Raw genomic sequence first — 9,312 nt, forward strand, 5'->3', positions numbered from 1 at the left:
GGTAATCAATTGTGTTTCTCCAAAATAGTATAATTGGCTCTTGCAGAGTTCTCAATTATTTTTGTAGTACCACATATTCATCAACATCCATATGATAAATATCTCTTTGAAGAAGGAAGTTATACCATTATGGTTATGGTCAAAATATATGCAAGATCTGTTTCTTGCATTACCGTTATCTTTAATAATCACAATGCCAAAATATTTTGGCGTACAATAAGTACGTGAACAATGACCATTTATGCCATAATAATGACATTATTTTCTTATATCATCTCAAACCTCCTTCTAGAGGTGAGTGTGGTATATTCACTACCACTAGCACATTCATATTCTTCCAAGAATTAATATATATTCATAAATCAGATGTTGTCACATTCACATCATGAATGAACCATAATCATCTATATGTGCTTTATAAAATCTCATGTTAAATCGATGACAAATATTACTTCCACAAAATGAAGAATTATTTTGAGAATCCTTATTGTTCTTATTACCACAATGATGATGATTATAATTTCGTCTATTTTCACGTCCACATCCATTGATACATTTATAGTAATAATTTTGTCTTCTTTCAGACTTATCACATATTGCTATCACATTCTCTTAAGGGAATGAGAATGAGCAAATTCAATGGGACGAGTTTTCAATAGTTTGCCCACAATCATACATGAATTTGATCATGGCAAGACATAGAAATTTTACCATTTCAGGTGGTTATAATTTCTTACAAATTCCATTAGAATTATAATCAAACTTTGTTGTCTTTGCTTGTATATAAAATCAAATTCTAGAATTTCAAGAATTTGAAAGAGAAAAGTAAAATACTTACCTTAAATTCAGAATTTAATCATGAAGGAAGTTCATGGAACAATTGACAATCATTATGCTCAATCTCAAAGCTTATACTCAATTGATTAGAGTCTCGTGCTGATAACGTGTTATGAAACAATAAAAGAAGAAAAAGAGTATTGTAGAGAAAAATAGAGAGAGAGAATTCTTATTGTTTTGAGATTAATTACAATGGAATAGAACCTTCTATTTATAGGGAGATGTTGACTTAGCCACCAAGTAATGAACCCTAGAATCTCTCTAAATATTCACCATAAATAAAATTCTATTTATAACAGAGCTATAGTTTTTGCTATTTTTAGTCTATGGTATTTTTTGAGATTTGACAATATTTTCTTGATGTTTTTTTGTTAAATTTTTATTACAGTTTCTATTAAATTACTTAAATTTAACCAAAATTTATTAAATATTTGATAAAACCCAAAAAGATATACACTTTTAACAAACCAAAATGATCATAAACCTACCCTTAAACATAAATTCTCACTTTTGGTCTTTCCCGTCTATTTATTGAAAAAAGTTTTAGTTAACATTATTCTAACCAGACCTTACTTGCGGAAAGGATTGGAGTTGTTTGGGTAGTTATTGTCGGGCTTCCCCGTCCCATTTACATCCTTTAGAATATACAATTGGCCGATTAGATTCAGTATTATACATAAATTATATATTTGTCGGCTATTTTTGATTAAACTATTAGGTGGGCGGCTATTTGAGTTAATACTTTTATTTTTTACGTGCCGTCATCACCAAAAACTGAATTAAGCAAATCAATAACATGGATCAGCCGTAGTGATTGCTGTCCGACAAACAAATGAAACCAAAGAAACTTTAGCATTTCCTCTATCGCCGGCAGCAGTAGCATTTGCAACCAAAATGCATAATCACAACCACCTTCAACCACCACCCACCACCATTTCCTCCGCCGCCACCACCACCAGCATTTGCCGCAGCATAACTTTTTCAACACCCTTTATCCTCTTAATCACAACCCTATTCTCTCTTCTCCTTATACTTTCCCTCTCCTTCTCCCCGACCACCGCACCTCTTACCCCCCACCCCCACCCTTCCCTTTTCCCTAACTACCTCAACTCCCCATCCAACCCAAATGACCAAACTACCCTCCCACCCACCCCCCCTTCCATTGCTTACCTCATCTCAGGTTCTACTAAAGACTCTTCAAGAATCCTTAGATTACTATTTTCCATTTACCATCCAAAAAACCAATATTTAATCCATCTTGATAAAAAAACTTCTAAATCAGAACTTAATAATTTAGCACTTTCTGTTCAGTCAGTGCCAGTTTTTAAAGCTGCCCAAAATGTTAATGTTATTGGAAAAGCTGATTTTAGATACAAAATTGGGAGTTCTGCATTGGCTGCTACACTACATGGGGCTTCTATTCTGTTGAAACTTTCAAAATCTTGGGATTGGTTTATTAATCTTTCTGCTGCTGATTATCCACTTGTTACTCAAGATGGTATGATATAGAAAAAAGATTTGATTTTTATTTGTTTTTGTTTCGAATAACTACTCTCTCAGCTCTTTCTGAGTCGAGGGTCTATATTGGAAGCAGATTCTCTGCCTTCACTGGGTAGAGGTAAGACGTGCGTACACACTAGCCTCCCCAGACCCCACTTGTGGCAATATACTGGGTTTGTCGTTATTGTTGTTGTTGTTGTTGTTGTTTTTGTTGTTGTTTGTTTCGAATTACTACTCTATCCGTCACAATTTATGTGGTGTTGTTAGTCCGAGCACGAAGTTTGAGTAAAAAAGAAAGATTGTTTGAAATTTGTGGTCTAAAACAGGGTGAAATGAGAATTGTAAAAGTTAAATTGTTTCTAAATATAGAAATGTGACATTCTGTTTGGTATTGGTTCATTAATCTTTCTGCTGCTGATTATGCACTTGTTACTCAAGATAGTATGAATTAGAAAAAGATTTGATTTTTATTTGTTTTTGTTTCGGATTACCACTCCCTTCGTCTCAATTTATGTGTTGTTTAACTGAGCACGAAGTTTGAGAAAGAAAGAAAAGTTGTTTGAATTTTGTGGTCTAAAACAGGGTTAAATGAGAGTTGTAAAAGTTAAATTGTTTCTAAATATAGAAATGTGACATTCTGTTTGGGATTGGTTCATTAATCTTTCTGCTGCTGATTATGCACTTGTTACTCAAGATAGTATGAATTAGAAAAAGATTTGATTTTTATTTGTTTTTTTGCTTTGAATTTCTCTTACTAGCTAATTTTGGGCTTTTTGTTGTGAGTTTAAGATCTTAATTGAGTTCTTACTAATGAAGACTTTTGAAACTTCTCGTCGTAAACAATGCCAGAATATTTATACGAGTATAAGGCTTTTGAAGTTTGTCTTGTTAAATATGCCATAACATGTGTGTGTTTAAAAGTTTCTCATTAAGGGTAAAATGAAAAGTTTATGTTAAATTATTTCTATATTTAGAAAGAGGTCATTCTTTTTGGAACAGACTAAAAATAGAGTCATACAAATCGGAATAAAGGGAGTATATGTAGGCGATTATCCTTAAGATGACCATTGACCACCTTAGTTGTAAAGGGTGGATTTTTATTGTTGAAAAAAAAAGTCTTTTTCTTTTTGAGTGTTGAATTCCATTTTTTGGTGATTTTAGGATCTTAATTGAGTTCATGCTACGACCCCACCTGTGGGATTACACTAAGTTTGTTGTTGTTGCAATTGAGTTCTTTCTAAGATTGGTTTTTGTCGAACTTAGCCTAGTATTTAAGTGGAGAAGAGTGGGGGATGGGAGGGGGGGGGTATCCCCAAGTTCCGAAGGCTGCAGTTGGTCTTAAGGGTTGGCCCCAGATGAATTTCTCCGTCATCAAAAAGAAAAAATTCCTGAAGTTTAAATACTATAGGAAGGCGAGTTATCTTTAAAATGGCCATTGACCGCTTTAGTTGTGAAGGATTATTCTATGTTGTTGACATTATTCTATGTACTTGATGCAATTTGTTTCTTGGATAAGTTTGTTAGAATCATTGTAGGAGAAGTTCATTGATACTGGTAGCTTCTTTAGTAAGTAAAAATGGCTTACTTGGAAAAGTTTATTGATAGTCGGGTTGGCTTGCTGTTATATTGTCGATCAATGAATCTGTGTAGTTGAACTCCATTTGTCCTTGCACCTGGCTATCTATTCAGTTGATGAGTAATAACTGATGGTTTTGTTGTGCAATTCTTCACTTTGAACTGTGCCATTCGTTGTTTGGATTGGTTTACAGTAGAACCTCAATCGATTATCTTTCCGTTGAACTCAATTTTCAGATCTTCTTCACATTTTATCATATCTGCCCAAGGATCTTAATTTTGTCAACCACTCGAGCTACATTGGTTGGAGAGAGTATGACCATCTCCTTCTCCTGTTATATGATTCTCCTGTACTACTTAAGAATATGAACACACGGGTAACATACAGTTCTATGGATTGTGTAGGTCAAAGAAGTTGAAGCCGATAGTTGTTGATCCCGGGCTTTATCTTGCAGAGGAAAGTGAAGTATATTATGCCACTCAGAAAAGGGAACTGCCAGATGCTTATCGATTATTCACAGGTGAGGATGCTGATGATCATTTTATCTGCATCAACAGTTATTGCAATGCGAGAATAATATTTTTGCTTTTTTTGTCTTGTGATTGAGGGAAAATAAAGGTTTTCTTGATGGAGAGGACAACTATGACATTGAGAACAATCCCTTTTGTTAAAAAGAAAGGAGTAAGGGCTAAAGTAGAAAATAAGATTAAAACCGAAACATTATGCATTAAGAGTAGAGTCCCATCCCTTTATTGGTTTTGTAACATTAGGAAGCAAGGAGAACCATCTTTTTTTTATAACTGTGGTGTCCAAGCGAGCTTGCGCGTACCTCGACTAATTGTCCCAGATATCTGCTACCTCCGACCAGTACAAGTACGAAGTACCCACCTAGGCTTGGGTAGTAGAACCATCATTCTCAAAAATGTTTTCAGTCACATAGCAGGAAGTAAACACTTTCGCATTTCTCTCTAGCCAAAATGATCAAGCAGTCTCCAATGAAACAGATAGCAGAATCCTCATAGAGCAATAAATTCAGAAGTATGCGAATGAAAGAAATGGGCATAAAGATATCCTAAACCTTTAGGAACCTTTTCCACAAGTCCATGCAGAAATGCAATGTTAAAGTTGATTCTTTTCACTTTAATATAAATATTAGTAGGTTTTACTATGGATTCATCAACTTATTCACTTCGGATCTGCAAAAGATCATTCATGTTAAGTCTCGTTAGGGTCTATCATTTATGTCTACCATGCAAATCATAGATTTTTAACGGAATCATAGGTTTGATAGCTGAATAAGGGAAAGGGTGTACAGGACTATTTAGAATTATTATTCTTTACTTTTAAAACAATTTCTTGTCTCTTTTCGTCTTCTTGAACCAAGAATCTATCGGAAACAGCCTTTATACTCCCTCAGGATAGGGGTAAGGTCGTTGTACACACTACCCTCCCCAGACCCCACTTGTGGAATTTTACTAGGTTGTTGTTGTTGTTGTTGGTGGTGGTGTACTTTAAAACAATTTCTTGGAAGTTTTGGGAAGCGTTATGGCTATTTTTAAAAGGCCACTTGGCTAGTAGATCCGTCAACCAGTAAATATAGTGAAAACATAAGATTCAGGCGCTCACACACAAAAGTAGATCACACAACTTGGTCTATCAAATGTCAAAACTATCCTGAAGAGTTTTGCATTTGCCAAGGGAAAATTAGCTTCTTTTCCTTCATATAAGCGATATTCAAGTCTAACTTTGTCTAGTTTTCATTCCATTTATTTAATTGCGGAATTGACAGAATTACAGCATGATATATATACATGGAGACTAATTAGAAAAGATGATGCTTGTGACAAAGCCCTTCTTTCTTTACCTGCACAAGGTAGAGGTAAGGTTCCGTAGTCACAACCAAGGGCGGATTTGGGGGGCAGAAGGGGGTTCGGGTCTTCGCCGTAAAATTACACTCGCTGGAAAATTACCCTGTACATATAATGCAATATCCGTTTGTGCCTCTATATATTATATTTTGAATCCCTTGCCACACCCAAAAGCATAGCTAAGTAATCAAGGGGGTTCAAACCTTTGTGAGGTTGTTGGTTCAATTCCCACTTGCCACAGGCACTTCTAATTTTGTAGCTTTTTCTTTTTTGAACCCCCTTGGAGGAAATCCTACCTCCGCCACTGGCCAAGACTCATCATAAATGCCACTAGTTTTTCATGAGATTCTTCTGCCTCGATCTTCCTATTTATCTGAATTATCTTCGAGAAATTTTTATAAAACAGAATATCTTTACCCAGCCAATATGTTGAAATTAATTGGTTTTACATGAGTTTCATACTACTGCTGAATAATTTGTTCTTACTGCAGGATCATCATCAGCTATATTGACTCGGAAGTTTATCGAGTACTGTATTTTAGGCTCAGAAAATCTCCCTAGAACTCTGTTAATGTACTTGTCAAACTCACCATCATCAGAATCTGTTTATTTCCCGACCATTTTGTGCAACTCGCGGAAATTCAATAGAACGGCAATCAACCACAATATGCTCTATGCTTCTTTTAACTCCAGATCACAAGCTCGCCGGCTCAACTCCAGTGACTTCAATGACCTGTTGACAAGTGGAGCGGCATTTGCCTCACCATTTAAGGTAGACGATCCGGTTCTTGATCAAATTGACCATGAACTTCTCCACCACAATCGTGACGAACCAGTGCCGGGTGGATGGTGTTTAGGTGACAGTGAAACTAACAAATGTAGCGTTTGGGGAGACGCTGAAATCCTAAGACCCGGTCCAGGAGCAAAGAGGCTTGAAAAACATTTTCTTGAGCTTTTTTCTAATGGATCATATTTGTCTGATCAATGTCAATATGAGAAGAGCTCCTCCTGATGATAAACATAGCAAAGGAAGAGACCAAGAGATGAATACGACAACAACAACAACAATTACACATCAGTCCCAAACAAGTTTGAGTCGACTATATGAAGTCACTAGCAAAATAGACAGAAGATATGACATGAGCTACTCATTGAACCACTTGAAATATTAATATTTTTTTGTGTATCATTGTCAGGTAGCCAATTCTTTGATTGGAAGCTGATGGTTGTATATTGAACTTTTTCAGAGTAAGATTATATATAATTTATTGAATTGGGCAAGCCTTGCTGGTAGTTGAATCAATGCTCATTTCATTCATAGTTCAAGATCCTTTGATGTCAATATTATGCTCATTTTATTTTTCCCAACAATACTCCAATCACTACCAAAAAAATAGGGATTAGCGACGAATAAATATTGTAGCTACACAGAAAATTCCTATTTAGCAACGGATTAGCGATAAATTATCGAGAAATTCTGTTAGCTACGAGCGATTTAGCAATAAATTAGCGACGAAGTTCGTAGCTATTTTTTTTGGTAGTGAATACTTTGCAAGTAACACGTAGATCTCGTATTTTTGTTCAAAGAATAAGATATCTGAATCTGAATATATATCCAATTGTTAAGATAATCTCTCTAAATTTGAATGCTGGATACTTAAGACAGTTTATATCTTAGCATCTTAATTTGTACTATAGTTTATCTAAAACTAATAGATTTTGTTTTTAAATGGAAGGATGAACTTTTTTATTTCATGGGCTTCTATTTGTATAAGTTGCTAATCGACTTGATGGTTCATTTGGAATGTGCTTAATGATCTAAGTTAGAATTCATATTTGCAGTTATCGTCCTTCTTGATAAGAAACTTGAGCTTATGTGCAAATTATTAGAGTATGTACAAACCATATCATATTCAATCTTGTAAGAAAGAACTTCGTTTAGTTGGAAGGTAGCATATCATATCGTTACATTTAGTCATACTTTAAAAAGTTTAAACACTATCATTTGCAATTATATCAATATTTACTTACGCTTAAAAAGAAAGACAAATACACGTGTAATGTCATGGGCGGCTTTCCAGCCATGCCCCATGACCTCTTGGGCTCGCCCCGTGGCGTCCTAGCAAGCCTCCCAATGCTTAGCCAAGTGACAAGCGCGCCTGTGCCTCTTTCGCCCCACCGATATCCCTCGCCAGCGCCTAGCCGCAGGCATATGCCAACAGTGTCGCGCGTGCAGACCGTGATGCCAAAGACAATGTTGCTAACAACAGACTTGTTTATGCCTTGTAGAAAACTAAGTCCTTTTCATTGTAAATATAGAGTAGTTTTATTTAATGTGTTTTCACTATGTTTCTCTAGCTTAGTTAAGTCTAGTCTTGTAACTTTGGTTTATTTTTTTAAGCACTATTAGGGAGGATCAAGCAATCAAACTTTCTAGCAAGCAAACAATTCTCTGTACTGGTGTCTCTCCCCCTCGACATCGCGTTGCTGTTCTGTAATAGCTTTCATTAATGCAATCAAGCTTTCTTTCATTCTCAATTCTCATTTTTGTTCTCACAATTGCTCTTGGCATTGGTTTTCCCGTATGCCACTAACAATCTCGTCTAGCGTACGGAGGGGACCTCAGTTGGCGGATAGTGACTGCAATGACATTAATTGCTTAGCCTTACGCCACCCTTCCAAGGAATCTCAGGAAGGCGTCGTGTAACAGTTGGTATTAGAGCCTAGGCTCGACATCGGACGAGGGAACACATTGCCATTATCACCATTTCTGACCATGGTAAATCATGAGGACCGCATTGCGGCCCTCGAAGAGACGATTGAAGTATTACGGCCCATCGTGGATACGATGCCTGAAATAAAAACCAGCCTAGTGCAAAGGTTGGACGACCTAGATCGCAGAATGCTCCAGGCCGAAGTTGACAAAGAAAATATCATTCTAGATTCTGAAAGAGACCAGTAAACGACAGCCACAGAGGCAGTTGAATTTTTTAGCAAATTAGAGAGCCTCCAATAGGAGCGTGCTGAGAATTTAGCCTACAGGGCATAAAAGGCAGACAGGGTGACTGCCATGCAACAAACTACAGACAACTTGACAGGTCAGCTCAATGTTGTCAATGCTGCTTTACAAGGTCTGCTTCGAGGAGGCAGAAACCAAATCGAGGGTGCTGTGAACCTCGCCCCCGTGACACAAAAACTGAAATTCCTGAGCCAAAGCCATACAATGGAGCTTGCAATTCCAAAGAAGTGGAAAACTTCATCTTCGACATCAAACAATACTTCGATGCCGTGGGAGGCCTAGAAAAAGCCAAGAAGGTAGCAACTGCTGCAATGTATCTTCAGGGTGATGCTAAACTCTGGTAGTGGGTGAAGTACAAAGCCATCAGGGCGGGTGAAGATGCTCTCGAGACATGGGCAGAACTGAAGGTTGCCATACACCTACAGTTCTTCCCCCGAAAATGTTGAGTACACAATGCAAGGAGAAAACTATGGGAGCTTCGCTAGACCAAATCAGTGTGGGATTATGTGAGG

The 9,312-nt window shown here is 36.7% G+C and overlaps 1 protein-coding gene across 1 annotated transcript; it reads left to right on the plus strand.

The window, feature by feature from the left end:
* The first annotated feature begins 1,600 nt into the window (after window positions 1–1,600).
* On the plus strand, window positions 1,601–7,062 carry LOC107782768 (beta-glucuronosyltransferase GlcAT14A). The gene is made up of 4 exons (XM_016603706.2): window positions 1,601–2,335; window positions 4,150–4,225; window positions 4,318–4,433; window positions 6,273–7,062. The coding sequence occupies exons 1-4, from the start codon at window positions 1,732–1,734 to the stop codon at window positions 6,791–6,793; spliced, it is 1,317 nt and encodes a 438-aa protein (XP_016459192.2). The 5' UTR covers window positions 1,601–1,731; the 3' UTR covers window positions 6,794–7,062.
* Window positions 7,063–9,312: the final 2,250 nt, after the last annotated feature.

This window comes from Nicotiana tabacum, chromosome 11 (genome assembly GCF_000715075.1).
Source record: "Nicotiana tabacum cultivar K326 chromosome 11, ASM71507v2, whole genome shotgun sequence".
NCBI classification, from domain to species: Eukaryota; Viridiplantae; Streptophyta; class Magnoliopsida; order Solanales; family Solanaceae; genus Nicotiana; species Nicotiana tabacum.